The following is a 27,307-nucleotide window of genomic DNA, read 5'->3' as shown; positions in this document are numbered from 1 at the left end:
AAGGCAAAGGGTGGCTATTTTCAAGAATCTCAAATGTAAAATATATTTTGACTTGTTTAACACCTTTTTGGTTACGACATTATTCTATATGTGTTATTTCATAGTTTTGATGTCTTTACTGTTATTCTACAATGTAGAAAATAGAAATTAAGAAAAACCCTTGAATGAGTAGGTGTGTCCAAACTTTTGCCTGGTACTGTATATTGAACATGTTGGTGCAGCTTTGAATGATTTGATGTGTGGTATGATTGCTAGTTAGCCTATAGCAGATCTTGGCAATCGATCCACCTACCACTATTTTCACTATGAATGGTGAATAGAGGGCAGGATAGACAGTAAGACTGGTAGACTATATTGACTTGTGGTATAGTTAGCACACGGAAAAGTGTAGGGTGGGGAAGCACCAAAACACCTTGATTAGGGAGGCACATGCAAGCAGATGAGGAAATGTGACTAGGATGCAAGAAATTAGGCCTATATAGGAAAACCTGAATGTAAACTGAAAATACTGAATGTAAACCTTGGAGAAAATGCACTCCCCTCCTCTGTGCCCAAGAAAAAGACATACAACCCTCCCCAAAGCAAAATAAAAAGTTACACCCCCTCTCCTATTTTGGACCCCACCCCCCAAGTAATTTTTGAACAGTCCCTTAGATTACTTTATTATTTGTGACGGTGCAGAATGCTGGGTTTTTGGCAAATGTTGTCACCACAATGTGATCAAAAATGTAAACAACCATCAATGTTCACATGATTGGACCATGCTTCAATTCTCAGAGGCTGACCAACATGGATTATTAGTGGGTGGATTTTATCCCCAGCCTGTCAACAGCGCTCAGTGTTTCTTCTGTTGCCTCCCCTGCAGTTTATGATTTGAGATTCCATGCTGTGTCAGCTACAACCAGGTGAGGGGTGTGGTTCCCAGGAGAGATCAGGGCTGTGTGTCAATACTCTGAGGTGGCACCTCTCTTTACCTCAATCCTCTCCTTCAGGATGTCTGGAAGAAATGAAGCCATTGAAGACTATTGAGATGCAGTCCCAGGTCTCAGTGCTGAGTGCTCTATGCTCATCTCAGTCCTGTTGACAGCGCCCATGCACCACAGCCCAGCTTTTACCCATACCTCCAGGGGCTGTGTCAGCCAGGGAATCCAGAGTAACACCTAAATCCCTAGCATCCTAACCCGAGCAGCCCTGTTGCAGCTTGTTCTCTATGGAGTCTGCTGGCAACCTACTTTTTCAATCAACACATAGCTTAGCTCTACTACCCTTTTTCTTCTGCAGTTGCTCAACTGTCTACTCCCAGTCATTGTGCCATGGGTGGGCTGTGGGCTGAACTTTGCGATCCTTGGCACGGCTGCCTTGGTCGGTTGTTGTGTTGTGCTGTTGTGGCCGAGCACCATGCCCCGAACCAGGAACAAAAGCACTCTGTGTAAATTAAAGAGCAATTATCTGTAGTGCATGCTGGGGCAAGTCGCTGCTGTTTGCCTGACTTGAGTGATGAGAGGCAGAATGGGACTATCGGAGAGAGGGGCCTACTTGAAAAGCACTACCGCAGCATAGCGTATGTCTGGATGATTTATATTGATATGTAATTGAGTATAAAATTAAGGAGTTTCAGGATGAAATGTAACCCAGGAGTGGGCTACCATAACTTCTTCCACATGTCTGTGCTCACATTAAAATGTACATTTGTCATCAAGTAGACTGACATATGTTTCGATGTATCGAATAGACCTATGTTTTGGAAATTAAAATGTCTCAATTGAATGAAAGTAGGATAGTCTGTTAATAAAGTAATTCAACTTTACTATGATTTAGGCCTACACTCCGTAGAACTTCATGGGATAAGGGAAGACTTTGCACACATTGATTCTTTCAAATACCTCTGCGAGGGTAGACTATTAAACACAAACACATCTTTAACTTCAGTGTTTGAATAACCTTCATTGAAACAACATTCTATAACACCTTAGAGTCATTCAGAGGTTAAGTTGTGGTGGTTTCCAGAACCCCTCTCCTCTCTCTGTCACCATGCTCAGACACTTTCTAAAACACAGTCCAGTCCAGCCTTCCTCTCACACAGTTCCCTTCACCACTGAAAACACAACTTTCAAGTGTTGACCGGTCAACCTGTTCATTAAACTCTCATTAGCCAACAGTTTTTCCTGCAGCTCCTGAGGGAAATAGACTAACCCCACTATTAACACCAACTGTGTGTGACCACCCCTTACACACACACACACACACACGCGCACACACACACACACACACACACACACACACACACACACCTCCACTACCCCCAGTCCGTTTCCCCTAGCGATGACCCTCTCACACACACGCACACACACACACATAGCCCCCTTTTATTCCACTCTGAGGGGTGGTTTAAGTCCCCTGGGTTGCAGTAGGCCACGGCTCCCTGGTTTACAACCCTGGCCCTTCTTTCCAGAGTCATTCAAAGTGTTTGACTTTAGCCTGCAGTCACTTCAGACTTAATTAACAGGCACATTCCCCAATGGGACAGACCAAGGCCTTTTCACTGTTAATCACAACAAGCAAGCAGGTGACTCGACTGGAACACCACATTTTGATTCATTAGCCTTTCTATAGGCCTACATGTGTGTGTGGTGTTGGGCTGTGAACAGAAAATTCCAAGCTGACTATTTGTCGCCATCGTGTTGGTCTAGATTGGAAGGAGAACAGGCATGAAATAGATTTACATGTACATATTGAGAGTTTTACAGAGCCATGTCCTGTTGGGGAACTACCTTGAAATCAATACTGTTTGAGAACTCATCAAAATTTATTAACTGTACTTAGTTTCATTCTTGTCGTTGTCAGTGAAATTGGGAAACTGATAGAATGGCATAGAAATAGAATATGATTCTGATGTAAAAAATGATTCCAAGAAATATTCACACTGAGATTTGTATTGTGGTATTTTTGATGGATTATCTTTGTAGGGATGCCAGCTAACAGCTTGCCTGTTGTTTAAAGAATCACTTCCCAGCTGACAGGCAAGACAGAGCGCTGGGCCAGAAGTCTAGAACACAGATTACAATGGATAGGCTAGATAAGAGATGTGTGGGGGAAGCCTCCCTCCCTCTCTCTCTCTCTCTCTCTCTCTCTCTCTAGCAGCTACACAGGAAGTTCATGGCCATGAGGTCACAGGAATACGCCATGTTTCAGGGCTACATGGCACACTGCACACGACTGGTTTCATCCGGAATTCTTACAGTCTTCAGAAGTTTTTTTTGCTTCATTGTTGCGGTCTGTCTTGTTTTTACTGTGTCAACTTGAGCATGATTAGTTGGTGACTATTTCATTGTTTTCCTATTCAGCAGCAGTTACTTTTTTTTTTTTACATGGAGTTAATAGAAATTAGGAATACACTTAAAAGTAAACATAATAGTGGAAATATTGTTATATCTCCATGAGGCATAATGGAAGTCAGTGTGACACCTGTGCAGACAGACAGTTGAATGTAAACAGGCGTCCTTCTTTGTCATACAAGCTACAGTAGGCCTGTGTTCCTATTCTAAAGGTATCAGCGGGGTGGCCGGTCACAATTGCTGACACCTAGGACTTTGCACATCAATCACTGACTACAGTAAAAAAAAAAACATGTATACTACCAATGGGCAGAGGAAATTGCATCACAAGGCCTGAGGCATCTCTCTTTCTCTCTCCTCAAAAGGAAGAAGACCCAGATGTGAAGATGGAGGAGGGATACGAACTTGACCTGACTTACGTGACGGAGCGCATTATCGCTGTGTCCTTCCCCCGGGCATGCTCAGAGGAGATCTACTTTCACAACCTGAAGGATGTCACACGGATGCTCAAGTCCAAGCACGCTGATAACTACCTGGTCAGTTAGCACTAGTCGCGTCCCTGTGTCTCACGCCATCCTTCATCTCACTGATACCTAGTCATTTCAAACTTAAAAGCCTAGTCCTCTATTACTGGGTTGTTTGTTTTCTTGATTTGGAAAAGTTTCAGCTGTGACTGTTATTAACCAAGTGACCCTGTATCTTTGACACATTTTTTTTATTTTTATAGAAGTGATGATAACAGGAAAATAGCCTACTTTAACCTCAGCACAACCACCTTTTAGTGTGGTATAGTGTGAAGCACAGAAGCCTTTTTTAGTTCATATTGGAAAGAGTGAAAACAGTTGAAATGGTTACATTTGAATAAGATAGTAATATAAAGGCATAGAATTAAATAGTGAAATAAATGAATGTATTCATACATACATATCTGTATACTTTTTCTTTCTAGATTATCAACCTGTCGGAGAAGAGACATGATCTCTCTAAAATGAACCCTAAGGTAAAGCAACCATACTGTGTTTTTCCAAATGTAGAGTATAAACAAATCCTTGGGCAGGACACGAAGACATACAGGTATCAACAAGCCGCAGATCGACTGAGCTGTATTTTCCATTAATCAATGAATATCAATGGTAACAAGGATCTCAACCGTATCCTGGTCGTTCCACCAATTCGGCACCTTTCGAGGTGTATAACTTGGTTTGATTTCACCTCATTTTAAAGATTCTGTCACAAAGAGCACATGTTTGACTTCATAAAAACATGTTTTCAAATCTCAAAAGGTTAAATAAAAAAAATGACTATAGTAAGTGCCTACTAAGTGCCAAATAAAGTAACAGGGTTGACGATTTCATCTTAAAAATCAGCCATAAATCCCCTTTTGACAGGGGAAATGGAAGCTTGTTGTATGCGACAGTGAGTGGCAATTAAATGCGACAAAAAATTTTTTTGGGGGGGGGCTGTCTATCTATGGGCAACAGGGTTGATGTGTTATGCTCAACCCGCTCAGTTTTCCACCGCCAAATCTTCCTGGATGTCACAGACGGATGTCAAAATGCAGATATGATAAATATAATACGTTTGGACACACCTACTCATTACCGGGTTTTTTGTTATTTTTTACAATTTTCTACATTGTAGATTAATAGGCTTAAGGCATCAAAATGATGAAATAACAGATATGGAATTGTGTAGTAACCAAAAAGGTGTTAAATGCATTAAGAAGGAAAGAAAATCCACAAATGAAATTTTAATAACAAGGCAAACCTGTTAATTGAAATCATTCCAGGTGACTACCTTGTGAAGCCGGTTGAGAGATTGCCGAGAGTGTGCAAAGCTGTCATCAAGGCAAAGGGTGGCTACATTGAATAATCTAAAATATAACATTTATTTTGATTTGTTTAACACTTTTTTGGTTACTACACGATTCCATGTGTTATTTCACAGTTTTGATGTCTTCACTATTATTCTACCGTGTAGAAAACAGTCAAAATAAAGAAAAACCCATGAATGAGTAGGTGTGGCCAAACTTTTGACTGGTACTGTGTATTAAAGGGCATTTCCTTGAATAACAGCCTTTTAAAATGTAATGTTGCACAATTTCTACCTAAAATATCAAAGGGACGCCAAAGGCACTCGTTTCGTGGATGACCCATCCGTTTGAACAAATGTATCACTAGATAACCCTTTAATTCCGGAAGGCTATCTCTAGGATTTCTGGAGACTCTGCCCATGCTAATTAGATTAACATATATATTGTATAGAGGTTGAATAGACGAGCATCATCTGTTACAAAGTGCGTATGTCTATGTGTGACTTACCTTGTGTGTGTTTGCAGACTCTGGACACGGGCTGGCCTGACCTGCATGCTCCTCCTCTGGATAAGATCTGTACTATCTGTAAGGCCATGGAAAACTGGCTCAATGCTGACCCGCTACACGTGGTGGTCATACACTGCAGGGTGAGCAGCATCCTCATCACCCTGTCATCGTCACCTTTTCATTATCTCTCATTCTTCTTCTGGCCTCATTTGTTTCACTTTGCGTTGACTTATCTATTCAAAGCTGATTTTTGGAACACATCCATCAAGACAGTGCAGGAGAGAGCACTGTGGCGAAGATGTCCGCATGGGGATATCTGGCTAGCAGCAAAGATGGTTGCCTCTTCCTTTCTGTTAGCAGCTAGCTGGGAAGTAACCCAATGACTGTAAATATGAATGGACAAAACAATCGATCAATTGACACTATTCATTCCTATGTGAAGACTCAACAGCACATTGAAGCCAAATGAAGTCGTTTAAGATGGCGTCTCATGGAGACATAACATGCGCAGTTTGAGCTACTCCAGAAAGTGACTTTGCATGCTAGCCCAGTGCTGCCCCCTCTCATTTAGTAACTGAAGTTGAAGGCCAACCGGGATACTGCAGGCTGCCATTAGTAACTTAATTGTCCTTATAACTTCTTCTTGTGTGTGCAAAGCAATTGGTACCATGACTGTATTTGATTTATGAACTTTTTACACAATGATAACCACGAAGATTACCATTTTTCCATTCACTATAACGGGGGATCCTGTTTTCTGCTAACAATGCCTGCAGTACCACGGTCGGCCTTAAACTTCCATGACTTCCATGAGAGGGGGCAGTCATACTCCCCTGAAGAAACCTCGTCCCCATGCCATTGCGCTCAGCACATTCGGGTGGAAGGATCTCGGAACGAGATTAGACGGGAAGTAGCGAGGTGAAGCTAGAGTGTTTTCCCAAGAAAATAATTTCTGTATGTAGGTCAACGAGAGGGTGTCAAATTTGGTTTAAAAAATAATGCTAATTTGCTACGTGAGGATTATTTGATCTAATACAAGATTCCTAATGGTTAGGTTGTTACGGATGCACTCATATAAGTAGACGCATGCGGAATTTCAGCAACTTAAAAAAAAAGACTTTATATCGGAGTTGTTCACATGTGTATCTGCCCACTCATTGGCTTAAATGGTCTCACCTGATCTCGCCTCCTCCCACCCGCCTTCCATCTTTGCGTACTTGTGTTTCCAATGTTAGAGCGGACACTCGACTAGCTTGTCAATATACAGTTGAAGTCGGAAGTTTACATACTCCTTAGCCAAATACATTTAAACTCAGTTTCTCACAATTCCTGACATTTAATCCTAGTAAAAATTCCCTGTCGTAGATCAGTTAGGATCACCACTTTATTTCCACTTTTATTTATTTCAGCTTTTATGTATTTTATCACATTCCCAGTGGGTCAGAAGTTTGCATACACTCAATTCGTATTTGGTAGCATTTCCTTTAAATTGTTTAACTTGGGTAAAACGTTTCTGGTAGACTTCCACAAGATTCCCACAATAAGTTGGGCGAATTTTGACCCATTCCTCCTGACAGAGCTGGTGTAACTGAGTCTGGTTTGAAGGCCTCCTTGCTCGCGCATGCTTTTTAAGTTCTGCTCACACATTTTTTATAGGATTGAGATCAGGTCATTGTGATGGCCCCTCCAATACCTTGACTTTGTTGTCCTTAAGCCATTTTGCCACAACATTGGAAATATGCTTGGCGTGATTGTCCATTTGGAAGACGCATTTATGATCAAGCTTTAACTTCCTGACTGATGTCTTGAGATGTTGCTTCAATATATCCACATAATTTTCCCCCCTCATGATGCCATCTATTTTGTGAAGTGCACCAGTCCCTCCTGCAGCAAAGCAACCCACAACATGATGCTGACACCTCTGTGCATCATGGTTGGAATGGTGTTCTTCGGCTTGCAAGCCTCCCCCATTTTCCTCCAAACATAATGATGGTCATTATGGCCAAACAGTTATATTTTTGTTTCATCAGACCATAGGACATTTCTCCAAAAAGTACAATCTTTGTCCCTATGTGCAGTCGCATACCGTAGTCTGGCATTTTTATGGTGGTTTTGTAGCAGTGGCTTCTTCCTTGCTGAGCAGCCTTTCAGGTCATGTCGATACAGGGGACTCGTTTTACTGTGGAAATAGATGCTTTTCTACCTGTTTCCTCCAGCATCTTCACAAGGTCCTTTGCTGTTGTTCTGGGATTGATTTGCACTTTTCGCACCAAAGTTCGTTCATCTCTAGGAGACAGAACACGTCTCCTTCATGAGCGGTATGACGGCTGCGTGGTCCCATGGTGTTTATACTTGCGTACTATTGTTTGTACAGATGAACGTGGTACCTTCAGGCATTTGGGAATTGCTCCCAAGGATGAACCAGACTTGTGGAGGTCTACAATTTGTTTTCTAAGGTCTCAGCTGAATTCTTTTGATTTTCCCAAGATGCCAAAGAACTTGTGTCGTGCACAAAGTTGATGTCCTAACCGACTTGCCAAAACTATAGTTTGTTAACAAGAAATTTGTGGAGTGGTTGAAAATCAAGTTTTAATGACTCCAACCTAAGTGTATGTAAACTTCCGACTTCAACTGTAATAGAACATCTTTGCGGGAAGCGCACGGATCCCGTTAACGGGATCAAAATCGACAACATCCGGTGAAGCTGGAGCACGCCAAATTCAAATGACAAAATTGTAATATTAAACATTCATGAACGTACAAGTGTCCTACATCATTTAAAAGCTTTACTTCTTGTTAATCCAGCCGCTTTGTCAGATTCCAAAAAGGCTTCACGGCGAAAGCATACCATGCGATTATCTGAGGACTGCGCCCCCACACCAAAATACTTTTCCAAACCAGCACAGGCATCACAAAAGTAATAAAGAGTGATAAAATAAATCCATTACCTTTGAAGATCTTCCTCTGTTTGCAATCACAAGGGTCCCAGCTACACAACAAATTGTCATTTTGTTTGGTAAAGTCCTTCTTTATATCCCAAAAATATCAGTTTAGTTGGCGTGCTTGATTCAGTAATCCACTCTTTCAACATGCATACCAACAAATCCAAAAACTTACCAGTAAAGTACATCCAAACAAGTCAAACGATGTTTCTAATTAATCCTCAGGTACTCTAATATCTAAATAAATGACACAATTTACAACAGAGAATAGTATGTTCAGTAGGGAAGATAAATAAGGAAGAGCGCACACCTCATTCATGCGCTCAACAAGACTACATTTCTAATGAGAGACACTTTGGAAAAACTAGAACTACTCAATCATTTTTCAAAAAACAAGCCTGAAACCCTTTCTAAAGACTGTTAACATCTAGTGGAAGCCATAGGAACTGCAATCTGGGAGGAATTCCTTTGAATATCCCATAGACAATCATTGAAATGGACTGTGATCTCAAAAAAACTTTTTCCGGATGGGTTTTCCTTGGGTTTTCACCTGCCGTATCAGTTCTGTTATTTTAACAGTTTTAGAAACTTCAAAGTGTTTTTTATATGCATATCCTAGCTTCTGGACCTGAGTAACAGGCGATTTACTTTGGGCGTGTCATTCATCCAAACTTCCGAACACTGCCCCCTAGTCCTAAGAGGTTAGCAACTTAGCCAACAGGTTAGCTTTCCCTGCTAATGTTTTACCATTGTTTCACATGTTTATTGAAGTACCTTGTTTAACCGAACATTGTGAAATGCAGTGAAACGTGTCTAGGGTTCGAAGGACTTTCCACCGCGGTAGTGCAAATTTGTTTAAGTTTTAGCGGGATCTACTTCCGTTTTGCGATGGGGTTCATGGGTAATGGTTCCGGGGAGTTCAACAACTATTGCTATTTGTTTGCTGAATAAACATTAGCTGTTTATTCAGAATGTTAATGCTTTTTAAAATTATTACGCAGTGGCAAAATATGACTTATCTTGTTACATTCTCAAAGTAATGTAGGCTAATGCTCTCTCTATCTTTCTTTCTCCTCTCTCTCTTGTATTTCAGGGTGGGAAAGGCCGAATTGGAGTGGTCATCTCATCATTTGTGCATTTCACCGACATATCTGCCAGGTAGGCTAACTGCTGCAACCAATGGCAGCTCCCATGGCTTTTCCTTCAATTAATTTATGTGACTTTGCTCAAACCCTTATATCCTCATCAACTACAACCACATCTCAGATAAATATAGACACAAGTATAATCTTTCACAGTGCCTGACCACTACTGGCCTATTCAGCCCTTTCACTGTGTCAGAGCATGAGTCAAACAATAGTTATGGATATGGGATCAAAGGAAAGCCATATGTCATGAGTAACGCTTACAGTATTTACACACTCTAAATCAACATAAACACACGAGACATTAATGATAACAGAGCGTAACACCATTTGTAATTTAGCACAAAGGTCAATGCAATTTTTCCTGAATGGACGTGGAAATTAATTTAGTAATGAAATGTGAGTTTCAGTAAGGCACTTGAGTTCAAAATCATTTCCCCTCAAGGACATGCAGTTCCTTTTGGATGAAGCTACACAAACGGAGATGAACGATATTAACACATGGTCATTTCCCGTCTGAAAGTCTATTCAGAGGAGCTGCAGCTAGGGCAATACCTAAAGTCATCAACTGACAGCACACATTAAGGCAGAAAGCGGGTTATAAGGTCAAGGGAAGTGTTGTGTGTGTTTGTGTGTGTGTGTGTGTGTGTGTATGTGTGTGCATGCTTGCATATGTACGTGCATGTGTGTGTGCTTTTGTGTCAGAGAGAAACAGAATATACATTCAGGACCCAAATTACTGACACTCTTGATAAGGAGGAGCAAAAGAGACAGTATGAATTAAATAATACAAATAGTATATTGAAAATGGGCTAATTCTATTATGTTATACTAATACAATTGATCAGAGATCAGGGGGTTTAACAAGTAATAAAACATCTAAAAAAGGATAGGGGTAAAAATAATTGGCACCCCTGTTTTCAAAACTTGAGCACCCTCCCAATGTGAGGATAATGACAATGAGCTTTTTTCTCAAATGTTTTATGAGAGAACATATTGAGAACATATTGGGAGGGATCTTAGACCATTCCTCCATACAGAATCCTTCCAGATGATGTGTTTCTGGACTGCCCTCTTCAATTCAAACCATAGGTTTTCAATGGGGTTCAAGCCAGGAGACTGGGATGGCCATTACATTTTTACAATTTTGTGGTCAATAAACCATTTCTTTGTGTATTTGATGTGTGCTTGGGGTTATTGTCTTGCTGGAAGATCCACATGTGGTCAAGTTTCAGCCTCCTGGCAGAGGCAACCAGGTTTTTGGCTAAAATGTCCTGGTAATTAGGTAAAGTTCATGACCTTAACAAGGGCCCCAGAACCAGTGGCAGCAAAATAGCCCTATAACTTCAAAGATCCACCACTATATTTAAGAGTAAGTATGAGGTACTTTTCTACACATGCTTCCATTTTTTTACGCCACTGGTGTGAGTGGCCAAAGAGCTATATTTGCATGTCATCAGAACATAGCACCGCCTACAGTTTGCTAAATGGCATTGGCACCTGATTGGAAACAGAGGTGTCATGCCCATAGGGGGCACAGAGGCACATGTCACTCAGATTTGTCCCGTTTAACACTATAACTGCCAAAGAAGTCATTTTTATTACTCTCCCATTTTTTTAAAGTCATGCCACCCTCTGTCCTTGACTTTTCCTAAATAAGTCTATATAAGACACTGTCATTGTTAGAATATTAATACCACAAACAGAACTGGAGTTATAACCAGTTTTAGTAGGGTATGTCGTTTTTTTATGGTTTTCCCTGTTGCCCCTCTTTCTCCCAACTGTAGGGCCTGCTCTGCTCCTTCTTTGACAGTTGAAAGTGCAATGTCCAGCTGAAAATCACCCTTATAATTTCCTCGAAACTGAACCAAAACTATACCAAAACTATTTCCACACATATAACAACAAATGAAATAAATGATGTAAAGTCTGATGGGGAGAAAGGGGGAGAATGGGTGAGTTGATCATAGAAATCGAACAATGCAAATGTATGTAATCCCCAACTGTGAATGAAGAACAGGGCAGGCCATTCTATTGTTTTGATCCATTATAATTCTAATCTTAAAATGTAATGTACCCTGTATCAGTCCACAGAATCAAAGCATCTTATTAGGCTACTCTGGCCTACTTGGAATAGGCTACACAGTGAGAGCGTGCGTAATTGTACGTGCAGAACAGCTTTTAATGTCTGGGAAAATATCCACATTGGGCAGCAGGTGAGCGAGTTTCGGAGAATGTGGTGATGAGGCTTGCGCAACCTTTCGTTGGCAAGGGGAGAAATGTCACCATGGACAATTTATTCACCTCACTGTCATTGGCGAACAAGTTGCTTGAAAAGAAAACAAGTCTGGCCGGCACCATGGACAAAGTGAGAAGGGAGCTCGCTCTGCGCAAAATAAGGCACCGGCACAGCCATCATGCAACAGGGCTGAAGAATGAAAAAAAGACAGGACACAATAAAGAGAACTGGAGACTATTACACAATACAACCAAACAAAGGTACACTCTTAGAAAAAAAGGTGCTATCTAGAACCTAAAAGGGTTCAATTGCTGTCCACAGGAGATCCCTTAGAAGAACCGTTTTTGGTTCCAGATGGAATCCTTTCAGGTTCCATATAGAACCCTTTCCACAGAGGGTTCTAGATGGAACCTTAAAGGATTCTCCTATGGGGACAGCCGAATAACCCTTTTGGAAGCATTTTTTCAAAGAGTATATGTCAAAGTGTGTCAAGCAAGTGAAAGTTTCGAAAATGGTGTCTTCTGTTAGGACAAGGGATAACAGCTAAATGAAATCCACTGCGTGAAGACGCACACAAGCAAAGGCTGACAATAATTTACTTGTTTTGAATGCTGTTGCCGTGGAAATTCGTACACAGGGACACTCAAAGTCAATCTTAAATGAATCATTGTTTATTAACAGTGAACTGGAGAGATTCCAACAAAATGCATGCACCATGGTGAACGTCTGTCAGGAGATCTAACAGGGCAGTCCCGTTAGTTCCCTTATATATTGACAAGCTATATTTGCATGATTTAGCTTATTCGTCATTCACAATTAATGTTTGCTTCATATATGTAACGACCAATACTGGGTCATGTACAGTATGTGACAGACCAATACCTCATAAGGCTTCCTCTCTCTAAGCTGAGACCTTGAAACTGAGATATCCCTTTCTCTAAACAAGGTTCTGGACGCACTGCCAAATTGGAGATTCTGATAGTGAGGACTCGTTCGATCAGTCACTTGCATGAACACATAAATTGGTTTATAGAGACGCACAAACAGAACACTGAAATGGGTAAATAGAAAAGCACAAACATAAACATTTCCAAAACACTGTCAATGTTTTTAGAATTTTACAAAAATAAGTAAATAAGTATTCAGACCCTTTACTCAGTACTTTGTTGAAGCACCTTTGGCAGCGATTACAGCCTCGAGTCTTCTTGGGTATGACTCTACAAGCTTGGCACACCTGTATTTGGGGAGTTTCTCCCATTCTTCTTTGCAGATCCTCTCAAGCTCTGTCAGGTTGGATGGGGAGCATCGCTACACAGCTATTTTCAAGTCTCTCCAGGGATGTTCAATCAGGTTCAAGTCCGGGCTCTGGCTGGGCCACTCAAGGACATTCAGAGACTTGTCCCGAAGCCAGTCCTGCATTGACTTGGCTGTGTTCTAAGGGTCGTTGCCCTGTTGGAAGGTGAACCTTCGCCCCCTGTCGGAGGTCTTGAGCGTTCTGGAGCAAGTTTTCATCAAGGATCTCTCTGTACTTTGCTCCGTTCATCTTTCCCTCAATTCTGACTAGTCTCCCTGTCCCTGCTGCTAACAAAAATCCCTACAGCATGATACTGCCACCACCATGCCTCACCATAGGGATGGTATTGGCCAGGTGATGAGCGGTGCCTGGTTTCCTTCAGACGTGATGCTTGGCATTCAGGCCAAAGAGTTCAATCTTGGTTTCGTCAGACCAGATAATCTTTTGGCAAACTCCAGGCAGTTGTCTTGTAGCTTTTACTGAGGAGTGGCTACTTTCTTTCCACTCTACCATAAAGACCTGATTGGTGGAGTGCTGCAGAGATGGTTGTCCTTCTGGAAGGTTCTCCCATCTCCACAGAGGAACTCTGGAGCTCTGTCAGAGTGACTATCGGGTTCTTGGTCACCTCCCTGACCAAGGCCCTTCTCCCCCAATTGCTTAGTTTGGCCGGGCGGCAAACTCTAGGAAGAGTCTTGGTGGTTTCAAACTTCTTCCATTTGAGAATGATGGAGGTCACTGTGTTCGTGGGGACCTTCAATGCTGCCTTGACACAACCCTGTCTTGGAGCTCTACAGACAATTCCTTCGACCTTATGGCTTGGTTTTTGCTCTGACATGCACTGTCATCTGTGGGACCTTATATAGACAGGTGTGTACCTTTCCAAGTCATGTCCATTCAATTGAATTTACCACAGGTGGACTCCAATCAAGTTGTAGAAGAATCTCATGGATGATCAATGGAAACAGGATGCACCTGAGTTCAATTTCGAGTTTCATAGCAAAGGGTTTGAATGCTTATGTAAATAAGGTATTTCTGTTTTTTAATTTTAATACATTTCCCCAAAAAATCTAAAAACCTGCTTTTGCTTTGTCATTATGGGGTAGTGTGTGTAGATTGATGTAGATTGATATCAATTTTAGAATAAGGCTGTAACGTTAAAAAAAAGGTGAAGGGGTCTGAATACTTTCTGAATGCATCATTGCTTTTGTGCTGAGATTTACTATTCATCAAGGCCACTTATAATAATGTTTAGGCTACTGATGTTGTCATCATTTGAAATTGATTATTTTATTTTTTTAGGCTGGGGTATTCTTTTATTGTTGTTGTTATAAAAAATAGCTGTTACCATGTTTCAAAACGTATTAGAAACATTTTTGTGTTTTTTTTATGTTTTTTGGTTTTTGCATATAGCGTAGAATAACATTAACCAATGCAAATGCTAATGTGCTTTTTAAAAGAATTGTATTCAAATGTTACCAAAGGCATTCTTAAAGACAACCAAATTGTTATTTTTGCAATAGTATATATGTATGAAATGTATTAATTACACTGCTAGAATGTTGCAGTCAGAATGACTTGAAGGCGGTTCCAGCGTTTCTAGTGTTAAAAAAACTACAAAATGATTATAATAAAACATTTGTTTGTGTTTATCTCTGTAATAGTACTAGCCTCAATTTATGAAGTTTGCTTTAGCTAGCCCAGATAGGTTCCCAATCTCCCACCCTCATAACTACCTAAACTATTTCAGACTATCAATCAGGTTGGAGTAGTTAGCTTGATGATGCAGAGATGCAGAGATGCAGGTTATTAAAAAAAAGAGGTATTATTAGAGATGCAGAAAAATATACTTTTTTTTTACATAGAGTTAAACGAAATGATTATGGCTCTAGATTGTAGGAAAAAGCTGTGTCAGGCGTTTTAAAAAGTATAAATTCTCCAATTTATGGATGGGGGCCTGGCCCCCCTATGGACCAACCCCCAGCCATCCTCACGTACTTTGTGCCCCCTCAGATTTTTGGGGTGCATGATGCCCTGATTAGAAACCTGTGGTTTGAATTGAAGAGGGCAGTCCATAGGGGCAGACTAAGGATATCAAGGATCTGGAAAGGTTCTGTATGGAGGAACGGTCCCTCTAAATGTGTTGAATATTTGCAAATGTTTGTTTACAGTGTGTCACTCCACTCAGTCAGCCAGGAGGGTTTCTGGTAATACTCAGATGACTTACGCTCAGTTCAGTTTAATTCACTCTTATTTAAAACTAAAGCTCTTATCTACAGCTTACTTACCATGATTGTCATGCTTACCCTGTCAGTGTTTAAGCCCAAACAGGAGGGTAACTCAGTGTTTAAGCCTAAATCATGTCTGTGTCTGTCTTGCATAGTGCTGATCAGGCCCTGGACCGCTTTGCAATGAGGAAGTACTACGACGACAAGGTCTCAGCATTAATGACACCCTCTCAGAAAAGGTAAGACCTCTTCTCGGGCATAATATGAATCTACTCTTTTAGTATTGAGAGAATGCCCATTGTGTGATAAGGATGGTGAGGTAAAGGTGTTTTCCCACACCCAACACACACACACCCACACACATATCCCTCTCCGCCCACCTTAGGGCAAGTTCAGGTCCCTGTCCCACCTGAGCCAATAGAAAACCTTTTGCGTGTCTTGGTCTTGTTAATTCATTCCCATAGAAAAGGGCCCGTGATAATCATGCCATTGTGAGTAATTGAAACAGAATGGCATCCCGTGGTGACCTGGTGTAATCTTATCCTGCTGCATCACACTGAATCACTGTGACTCAGTCATACCCTGGGCGCCTTTGTAAGAATGTCCCCATCACAAACACACAACCTCAATGGATCTTCAGAAAAGCAGCATTCCCATGCGTGCTACAGTATCTCTGTTATACTTGTCATGGTTGGGCCCAGCCATTGATGTAATTGTTGTAAGTGATCGGTTGTTGTTTACTTTAACCTACAGTATATGCAGAGGGGTTTAGCTATTGAGGATCCTCTTGCTAGCTATTGTGTGGATTACTGTATCTCTACTATTCTGCCATGCCAGGTACGTTTGGATCCTGAACAGTCTCCTGAGTGGGTCGATGAAAATCAACGCCTCTCCACTGTTCTTGCATTGCATCATTCTACGTGGGATACCAAACTTTGACACTGCAGGAGGTAACTTACTACCTGCTTTTGTTCACATATCGGCCCACTAGGATAAAACAACAAAAAATTCCACTCATTGAGAAGCTTGAAGTCTGACAAATAACTACCAATAAAATCCCTATGTGCTTATCTAGAAAGAAATTGGCATTTTTGAAAGCTTGCATGCTAAATGAACCTGTCCTTTCCCTCGGACTGACATGTGTATGCACGCACATGCACATACATGAACACGCACCACAGAATAACTTTTTTTTTTTGTCTGCCAATAACATGGAGAATTTTTTTGTTGATTTCACTTTGAATTTACGTTAGTTGACAATTCAACCAAATGTAAATAAAAACTAGACGTTGAAATGACTTCTGTGCCCAGTGGGTGGTTTTTTGCAAGGTGGCAAATAAAACAACCAAATAAATCAACCTCTGATTTCTTGTCATTAAGCTGGAGAAATTTGTGAAGGGCAGCTATGCTAGCTTGGTCACCGGGTCTGATTGGTAAATAAAGCTGTGTGTCATCCGCAAAGCAGTGAAACTGAATGTTATATCTGTTTGGGCTTCTTGCAGTCAATTTCCAGTCTATACATTTTTTTTTGAATAATGTTCCTGCCCTCGACCATCCGCTCAAGAATAAATTGGCACTTGGCTGAATCTAGTTGATGATACCTGCCATAGTGAATAGGTGCTGGGGAAAATACTGAACCCCCGATGCTTACTGAGAAACGTACGCCACATAGATATGACCTGAACAAGGATGTTGTGATAATTAGTATCAAACTGAGATCCAAAATAACTAGAATGGAGCATTCACCATTCATCTGTAATAGCCCACAAGATGCTTGAGGGGAAGTTTTTATGCCATTTTGTTAGCACGTATTGTGAATTGAAACCTACCTGAATCAATGCTTGATAATACACACATCTTACGATGCAGTTTATTGATGTGAATAATGTTCAAAGAATTTTTGTTCCACACTTTTGCCACAACAAAATTGATCTCGCAGTACTATATTTCTCTTCTCATAATACAATCATTTTTTCCCCAGTGTGTCGGCCATACCTGAAAGTCTACCAGGGAATGCAAGCTGTCTACTCCTCAGGGGTCTAGTAAGCACTCGTTTAAGTTTCCAATTTTGTTTGACAATAAGTGACACATTTTCTTTTTTAATAACAATTTGTTGTTCTAATTTGCCCGGCTCTCTGTGAGTGTCACTGAGGGAGTTAGACTCTGGCTATACACCATCACTTTTGCCCATGATTCGTGACTGGGCTAAAGTGGAGATGGCAGGAGTGGACTACGTACATGGAGCAGTACTCTGCGCCGCCCGGTCATATTGGGTGCGTTCCTCTGCCCAGGCGTTTCTGACGCATTCCAGATCTTACAACGCCTGGATAGACAAGTATCAGCTAACCACATCATATGTTATGACGGCACAGTCGATGACGTGGCACGCAACCTTTGGTTTATGCATGCAACGTCTGAGCAGGGGAAGGTAACCCATGTCAACCAGGCAGCATGGTGCATCATTCAGAAATACACGTCTTTTCCACAAGGCGTGCACACATTTTTATAATAGTTTTCCTTTGGAATGCAGCAGATGAAGCACGTGTGCGTTTTTACCAAGACTAAACACAACTTTGGCATGTGAATACTCAGAATCAGTCATTACTCCAGGTGCTTGACATACGTCAGTTTGGATTGAGCCGACTTTGGCTTTGAACGGGGAGCCCGGCTCGCGCCGGGAGGCAGCCCTGTCTCAAAACAATGCAATCACTTTTCACCTGGTGCAAACCAGGCCCCCAGTGTCCGGTCTGGAGTGTGGCGTCACGAGCTCTGCTGATCGGTTACTACTTAGCAACCACAGGAGGTCGTGGCACCTTAGTTGGGGAGGATGGTGGTAATGACTGGAGCGGCATCAGTGGAATGGTATCAAATACAGAAAACATATGGTTTTCATGTGTTTGATGCTATCCCATTCGCTCTGTTCCAGCCATTATTATCAGCAGCCTCCACTGGTAGCAACCTAGCGGTGCCAAAAGCCCTGGTCTGATAGACTACAGCAAATTACGATGTAGCAAATTACGATCACAAGAACGGCCAACCTCAAAAAATGTAGACGGACGTTTTGGGCTCTAAAATGTGCTTATTATGATCAAGTTTAATCCCCACAGCGAATGATTTAAAAGTTCGCTTCAAATCAAGATATATTTCATTAAATAGTGATCCCTTCTGACTACTATATTTGTCATCACGCAGGACCACATGTTGAGATAGACCGATCACTCATGCACACGCTTCTTGGCTGTTTATGTCCAAGTCTTCCGGTATTAATGCCGACGTCATCTAGCAGTGTTGGGTTAACTCTCTCAGGCAGGATGAAAATGACTATAATGTTGATCCTTTGTTAGTTACGACCATTTTCACCATGATCTTTAGCAATTTCTGGGTGCCATTCAGCCTCATTCAACAATATGGCAAGCTTCAAATTCAAATACTTCCGCCTTCATGAGTTATTGGGAGTTTTCCATTGAAATACGTGGATAACGTCAGCGCTATCACTATCTACTGGTTTTAATGTCTATGGTGCAAACTCTGTCCACCTGGGCCATCTGCCCACCAGGGAAACCTGGCCATCATAGCATGTTCTCTCTGATTGGTTGTTTGTCTCTATTACCCAGTCACATTGGGCCTGGACACAGAGACAGGATATGTATCAGTCTGGAACCTGCTCAGATGTTAAAGGGAGACATCATGGTAAGAATAACGTCTCATAGCATCACATAACATATCCTACAGAATGTACTGGGTATACCATACAAGAAGAAAGATACAAGTTATGACCGATTAGACTTACACACATAAAATAGTGAGAACGTTTTTTTTTGTAAGGTCACATGAACACACACACAAACAGCTGTTACAACAGCCAGTCTTTCCATGCTCCTGCAGGTGAAGTGTTACCATAAGAGTGATGTCACTTTGGAGCGCGAGGCGATCTTCCGGCTCCAGTTCCACACAGGAGCAGTGCAGGGCTACAACCTGGTGTTCGAGAAAGAAGACATGGAGACTGCCAATAAAGGTCTACACACATTGCCGTCACAGGATTTTAAAAAAAAACTACTGGACTTCCTTTGGGTTTGGCTCATCCATTACTCTCAGTCATAGGCAGAATCATTCATCTTTCTGTGGCATTCCGATGCAGCCACACTCACTCCATTCCTTTGTGTTTCCTCTGCAGATCACAGATTTCTGGCTTACGGGAAAGTGGAGCTGGTGTTCTCTGAGGGCCCGGAGAAAATCCCAGGTATTTTTCTAAACTCCTATAACTCAGTTAGAAAAGCAAGAGGGTTTGAAAACCTCCAGACACATGGTCCTTTCACCACCCAGCTTCCCCCCTCGATCCCCCCTCTTTTCCCCTCGACCCCCTGCTGAGATGAGGATGTGGAAATCCGTAGAGGGGAAATGTAGTGTGAAGTGTGTGCTGACAGAGAGGTAAAGGAGCACAGCATGCCCTTCCTCCCAGCCCCACAGGAGGGAGCGTGTGTGTTGTGTGTGTTGTGTGTGTCTTTGTGGGCATATATGTGCTCTAAACAACTCATAAAATGTAACATTCCTTCAGCTCTTAGTTGCAAGATGAAAACACTCTGGCCACAAATCACTTACAGGAAATAAACAAAAATGGCTTCTGTCCACAGAAAGTTTAAATCTAGAAGAATGTCCCACTGATCCCTTGTTGTTGATTGAACCCTACAAGAATGTCCCACTTATTCCTTGATGTTGATTGGACCAAATAAGAGCGTCACACAATGATTCCTTGCTTTTAAATGGTATCCTTTAGGTGCAGAGCGCTGGCAGAACGGGGCAGACATAAGTGTGGACTACAACACAGCCGACCCTCTGACACGATGGGACTCTTACCAGAACATAATTGACGCGGAAGGTAACAGCATTCACTTGGACTTACTTCTCCTCATTACAATGTGAAACATAAAGCTTCCAGTCACTCTGCATTAATATCATATTGTCCACCATAACTAACAACCAAGTTCATCAAGATAAACCAAGCAATATCTGTGGATCATGCACTTACATTGACCAATAGTGCCAGGAGTTTTATCTGACCGCATTACTTGATGAGTAAAATCTCTGGGCCATATCTAGGCTCTCTCTGTCAGGAACAACTCTCGATTTTAGCTACATGCTACATTTTTAACAACACAGGTCCATGTACACCCATTAAAACCAACCAAATCTGGGTCAGTCAAATCAAATCAAATCAAATTTTATTTGTCACATACACATGGTTAGCAGATGTTAATGCGAGTGTAGCGAAATGCTTGTGCTTCTAGTTCCGACAATGCAGTAATAACGAGCAAGTAATCTAACTAACAATTCCAAAAAAACTACTGTCTTATACACAGTGTAAGGGGATAAAGAATATGTACATAAGGATATATGAATGAGTGATGGTACAGAGCAGCATAGGCAAGATACAGTAGATGATATCGAGTACAGTATATACATATGAGATAAGTATGTAAACCAAGTGGCATAGTTAAAGTGTCTGCTTTCTAAATGAATGGAGATCCTTCCTTAGAGGGCCAAGTGACAACTACAGTATTTTTGTCAATGCAGAGCTTCTAGTGAGACAGATCTCACAGCAACCCTGTAAACCTCATGTTAGACTCAGTACTGCAGAGCAATGATAGATTTTGGGGTGCGTTTGTAAATTCCCTCTGGCCGTCTTCTCCGATTTCTGAGCACTCGTCTGTGTGCCAGAGCGCAGAATAACTGGTGAATTTACGATCGCTTAACACCAGTTGAATATGGCCGATGTCAGTAAACATTGGTAAGAAAGCGTAATTAAAATGTTGCCAGCAGTATAGTTAGCCACCAATGCTCTGGATAAAATGAAAACAGCCTAACCAGCTTTGCAAGGGCGAGTAAAATGTTCAGAGTGAGCTGTTATCTCATTGGTGTCTGGAAGTAGGTAGCAAGCTTGCCAACTTTAGCCAGTTAGCGTGGGTGCTTGACTGCCTGTTGTTAGGGGCGTGTTCGTGAATTCAAATTGGAGTTCCAGAGTGCGCTCCTAGTGCTCTCTGGGTGTTTGTAAATTCAGAGTGTTGTCAGATTGTCCGTTCGTAAATTCAGAGCGCACACTGTTGAGCGTTGCTAAATTCATCAGTTATTCTGCACTCTGGCACATTCAGACGAGAGTGCTCCGAAATCGGAGTAGATAGCCAGAGTGAATTTAGGAACACACCCATTACCATTAGGTAAAACCATTAACGTAGTCAGTCTCCACCGGCTTGGTTTATGTGTCTTTACTTGTACCAGGGCAATTCCTATGGAAACATTCTTTATTTACAATGGTAAACAGAGAAAATTAAAGATAGTATCTTTCCCTTGGTGTACCAAATGCAGAAGATTCAAATCAAATTTTATTTGTCACATTCGCGGAATACAACAGGTGTAGTAGACCTTACCTTGAAATGCTTAACCCTCCTGCTGTGTTCTGGTCGAATTGGAACAATTCACAAAATGATTGTCATAAGGTTCCATGACTTTGTCCACAAAGGGCATCTGAACACACAAGATACATGTTGATGATTTTCATAACATTTTGTGTGTTTTATTAAACCTGTGGTGTTCCCAGTCTAAAATGACCGGTCATTAGAAATGAATGGGTGAGTCTACAATTAGTGTATAAAATTGAGTTCAGGCACATGCCCATCCATCAGATGGACACACTTCCTCTCCCAGACCCCCACATGCATGTGTGTTTGAGCACACAGACACACACACACACCTCACTCCCCTTCTTGGCTTCCATGGCAACCCCCACAGGAACCTTTCTGCAATAGAATCTTTCCTCCACGGGAACCACACCTGTTGGCATTCTCACAAACAATCGCAACATTGTTTCAATAATATAGAACTTTTCTTGCAGCTCTGGTACATAAAGCTTTTTTGAGGCCTTGCTCACAATTAATTCTGTGGCAGCACAATGACCAAACTGTAACGGCTTTCTTCCGTCGAAGGAGAAGCGGACCAAAATGCAGCGTGGTGGTTACTTATGTTCTTTAATGTAAAAATGAACGATACATGAAATAACTTAAATCTACAAAACAACAAACGGACCGTGAAAACCTGGTGACAACTAACACAAAGACAGGAACAATCACCCACGAAACACTCAAAGAATATGGCTGCCTAAATATGGTTCCCAATCAGAGACAACGAGAATCACCTGCCTCTGATTGAGAACCGCTTCAGGCAACCATAGACTTTTCTAGAACACCCCACTAAGCCACAATCCCAAAACCTACGAAAAACCCCCATACATAAACACAACACAAAATAAACCCATGTCACACCCTGGCCAGACCAAATAAATATAGAAAACACAAAATACTAAGACCAGGGCGTGACAGAACCACCCCCCCCAAGGTGCGGACTCCCGGCCGCACACCTAAACCCATAGGGGAGGGTCCGGGTGGGCGTCTGTCCACGGTGGCGGCTCCGGCTCGGGACGTGGACCCCACTCCAACCAAGTCTTAGTCCCCTGTAACACGTCCTTTGATTGGCGACCCTCGCCGCCGACCTTGGCCTAATAACCCTCACCAAGGACCCCACTGGACTGAGGGGCAGCTCGGGACTGAGGTAGAAGCTCGGGACTGAGGGGAAGCTCGGGACTGAGGGGAAGCTCGGGACTGAGGGGTAGCTCGGGACTGAGGGGTAGCTCGGGACTGAGGGGAAGCTCAGCACTGAGGGGAAGCTCAGCACTGAGGGGAAGCTCAGCACTGAGGGGATGCCTAGTACCGAGGGAAAGCCCAGTACTGAGAGGAAACTCAGGCAGGTAGTAGGCTCTGGCAGATCCTGGCTGACTGACGGATCCTAGCTAGCTGGTGGTTCTGGCAGATCCTGGCTGACTGGCGGATCCTGGCTGAGTGGCGGATCTGGAAGATCATGGCTGACTGGCGGATCTGGCTGCTCCATGCAGACTGGTAGCTCTGGCTGCTCCATGCAGACTGGCAGCTCTGGCTGCTCCATGCAGACTGGCAGCTCTGGCTGCTCCATACAGACTGGCAGCTCTGGCTGCTCCATGCAGACTGGCAGCTCTGGCTGCTCCATGCAGACTGGCAGCTCTGGCTGCGCTGAACAGGCAGGAGACTCCGATCTAACACAACATTAGGTGATAATATATATATTATTATTATGGATTTATAATCAGCTATAATGGGGAGGTCATTTTGGATCGGGACACAACATGCAACGAACACAACAGGAGGGTTAATTACAAGCCTTTAACCTACAGTGCAGTTCAAGAAAGAGTTAAGAAAATATTTACCAAATAAAATAAAATAAAAAATGATAAAATAGTAACACAATAAATAACAATTACGAGGCTATATACCAAGTCAATGTGCAGGGTTACAGGTTAGTCGAGGTCATTTGTACATGTAGGTAGGGGTGAAGTGGCTATGGGCAGGGGGGTGTCAATGTAAATAGTCCGGGTGGCCATTTGATTAATTGTTCAGCAGTCTTATGGCTTGGGGGTAGAAGCTGTTAAGGAGCCTTTTTGTCCTAGACTTGGCGCTTCAGTACCGCTTGCCATGTGGTAACAGAGAGAACAGTCTATGACTTGTGTGACTGGAGTCTAACATTTTTTGGGGCTTTCCTCTGACAATATATAGGTCCTGGATGGCAGGAAGCTTGGCCCCAGTGATGTATTAGGCCGTACGCACTACCCTCTATAGCGCCTTCTGGTCAGATGCCGAGCAGTTGCCATACCAGGTGGTGATTCAACCAGTCAGGATGCTCTAGATGGTGCAGCTGTAGAAACTTTTGAGGATCTGAGTACCCATGCCGAATCTTTTCAGCCTCCTGAAGGGGAAAATGTGTTGTTGTGCCCTCTTCACGACTGTCTTGGTTTGTTTGGACCATGATAGTTCGTTGGTGATGTGGACACCAAGGAACTTGACACTCTCGACCCACTCCTAAACAGCCCGTCGATGTTAATGGGGGCCTGTTCGGCCACCTTTTCCTGTAGTCCACGATCAGCTCCTTTGTCTTGCTCACATTGAGGGAGAGGTTGCTGTCCTGGCACCACACTGCCAGGTCTCTGACCTCCTCCCTAGAGGCTGTCTCATCGTTGTCGGTGATCAGGCCTACCACTGTTGTGTCATCAGCAAACTTAATAATGGTGTTGGAGTCGTGTTTGGCCACGCGGTCGTGGGTGAACAAGGAGTACAGGAGGGGACTAAGCACGCACCCCTGAGGGGCCCCCGTGTTGAGAATCAGCGTGGCATACGTTACCACCTGGGGGCAGCCTGTCAGGAAGTCCAGGATCTAGTTGCAGAGGGAGGTGTCCCAGGGTCTTTAGTTTAGTGATGAGATTTGTGGGCCCTATGGTGTTGAATGCTGAGCTGTAGTCAATGAACAGCATTCTCACATAAGTGTTCCTTTTGTCCAGGTGGGAAAGGGCAGTGTGGAGTGCGATTAAGACTGCATCATTTGTGGATCTTTTGGGGCGGTATGCGAATTGGAGTGGGTTAAGGGTATACAGGATGATGCTGTTGATGTGAGCCATGACCAGCCTTTCAAAGCACTTCATGGCTACCAACGTGAGTGCTAAGGGGCGGTAGTCATTTAGGCAGGTTATCTTTGCTTCCTTGAAACATGTAGGTATTACAAACTCGGTCAGGGAGAGGTTGAAAATGTCAGTGAAGACACTTGCCAGTTGGTCCGCGGATGCTTTGAGTACACGTCCTGGAATATCTAACTATGAATTCTCAGAAGGCAGCCCGACCTCTGCCCCCTTTTTCTCCATATTTTTCTTCACGCAAATGACGTGGATTTTGGCCTGTTCCTGAGAAAGCAGTATATCCTTCACAGTGCCTGTTTGCAGGTACTTTCTGGATGCTCTTTGCAATGTTAGTACCATGGGGAATATGGAAGCACTGGAAAAGTAGTTCCCTAGAGATTATTATAATTGTTTTATCAAATGAATGGGCGTGCTTCGACCAACCCAGTTACACAGACGTGGGTGTGATCTCTCTCTCTCTCTCACTCACTCACTCACTCACTCTCTCTCTCTCTCACTCACTCACTCACTCTCACACACACACTGTCAGGGCATCCCTTGCTGCTCTGCCAAATCTTTCCTCTCAGCCGGTGAATTCACAACAACTCACCAGAATAGAGAAATATGGTGACATTAAAACATGAATCCACCCAGGCCTGTTATACAATAAGCATTTTATATACAATACCAATATAAGCCATTTGATAATAAAGACAACTAGTTATAGTTGCTTTATTTGAGAAACTACTACACAATCTTAAAGTGAGGTTAGCTTTTATGTTTGAAGTGCTAGATCAAGAGTCTCTGGGCATGTAATGAAAGAGCAAACATTGGATGTGAAAAGATTAATTAAAGGCAAACAACAGCCTAAAAAAACTAATTTTTCACTTTCTCCTTTTCATTGAGTCAGTGAGGCATTCCTGTGGAATATTTACAGCCTTGTTTTCTCATGTAAACTCAAGACTAGAGACGAAAGACTGGGAGCTCTACTGGAATTCAGCAGCTACTTACCAGTCTGTTTGATTTGGCAGCTCCCAGTGTCCCTCTGACTGCCTGTCAATCAGCTTAAAGACAGCTTACCACTTCAGTGTTAGATATGTGGAAGGACAACATCATTTACTTCAATGGCTTTTTAAATTCCCCCCCCATTCAAAATGTGGCTTTATCCACACGTGTGAATTAAGTATTGTGTTTGATTATGGGTTGTTCTTTATTGAGGGATATAATGCTTTACCTCACACAACATCGTGGAAACTGCTCTACTCTTTCCGGGATCGATTTCCTCCCCATCAATAGAAACAAATCCAGCCAATGTGTGTTTTTTAAACATTTTTTTGAAAACGTGTACATGCATCAGAGGATGTCCAAGCAATCAATGTATGTCAACGTCGACATAACCCCATTTGAGTCAATTACAAGAGAAAGTCTAGGCCACAACAGGCTTGTCCTGTACCGAGGGCTCCCCTCTCTCTCTCCCCTCTGTTACTGCATCTAGCTCCCAGTAAGAGAGTGAGTCAAACCAGAGCCATGGAACAGGGCCCTGGTTTGACTGCTGGATTAACGAGGAATGTGTTAGCTGAGGGCCGTCTGGCTGGACCCCAAACGGAAGCCCAAACGGAAGCTATAGGCCAAGCCACGCAGGCCAGGGGTGATAGAAATGAGGATGGTGATGTTGAGGGTTAAATAAGCTTTATGACTCACAGGCCTGGCATACAGTATGAGAGGAGGAGGAGGGATGGTAGATGGTAATAACATGGATGTGAATGGAGCAGGAGTGACAGCAGGGTAATTTCGGAGGTGTAGCAACAACAATTCCTCTGGGGGTAAAGAAGAGTCGGAGCAACAGTTTTGCTGCCACATTCCCATTTGCCTTGTGTTTACAGAGTGTCAAGTGTTTTTTTAACAACATAATAACCTAAGAAAATTGACAATTTAGAACAAAAAGTTGTTTGACAAATTCCGACATAAAATGTAGATTTAGGATAGATGAACTGGTTCAAAGATGAAGACCACCTGATGGGGCCATACTTGGTTAACCATCTATGGACCTCAGTCTTGGCAATGTGTGTCTTCTGATAGAAAAAAAACTGTCAAAACAATTGTTGAACCCCATAATTGAGGTTAGGGCACATCTGTTTCCATGCTGGTGTTGTACGGACGCCAGGCATGTCATTTCATGATACACGAGAGCGAAAGAAAAACAAGCTGGCTATCCCAGGGGTTTCATAAACCGGCAGAGAGCGCCCAACTAGAAGGTAGGCTTGCTCTAATTAAAAAGTCTGT

At 42.5% G+C, this 27,307-nt stretch overlaps 1 protein-coding gene across 1 annotated transcript in view; it reads left to right on the top strand.

Moving 5' to 3' along the window:
- LOC112226842 (tensin-3) overlaps positions 1 to 27,307 on the top strand; it is an 83,622-nt gene that overhangs the window by 14,310 nt on the left and 42,005 nt on the right. The window contains exons 2-12 of the mRNA XM_024391442.2: positions 3,701 to 3,871; positions 4,285 to 4,335; positions 5,674 to 5,796; positions 9,692 to 9,756; positions 15,657 to 15,740; positions 16,339 to 16,451; positions 17,483 to 17,543; positions 19,116 to 19,191; positions 19,387 to 19,516; positions 19,676 to 19,741; positions 20,276 to 20,377. Coding sequence (XP_024247210.1) covers positions 3,722 to 3,871; positions 4,285 to 4,335; positions 5,674 to 5,796; positions 9,692 to 9,756; positions 15,657 to 15,740; positions 16,339 to 16,451; positions 17,483 to 17,543; positions 19,116 to 19,191; positions 19,387 to 19,516; positions 19,676 to 19,741; positions 20,276 to 20,377 — 1,021 coding nt within the window. The 5' untranslated portion in view covers positions 3,701 to 3,721. The remainder of the gene's footprint in view (positions 1 to 3,700; positions 3,872 to 4,284; positions 4,336 to 5,673; positions 5,797 to 9,691; positions 9,757 to 15,656; positions 15,741 to 16,338; positions 16,452 to 17,482; positions 17,544 to 19,115; positions 19,192 to 19,386; positions 19,517 to 19,675; positions 19,742 to 20,275; positions 20,378 to 27,307) is intronic.

This window comes from Oncorhynchus tshawytscha, linkage group LG28 (assembly GCF_018296145.1).
Source record: "Oncorhynchus tshawytscha isolate Ot180627B linkage group LG28, Otsh_v2.0, whole genome shotgun sequence".
Taxonomy (NCBI): domain Eukaryota; kingdom Metazoa; phylum Chordata; class Actinopteri; order Salmoniformes; family Salmonidae; genus Oncorhynchus; species Oncorhynchus tshawytscha.
The sequence above is the reverse complement of the archived record's forward strand: the minus strand, read 5'-3'. Positions and strand labels throughout refer to the sequence as shown.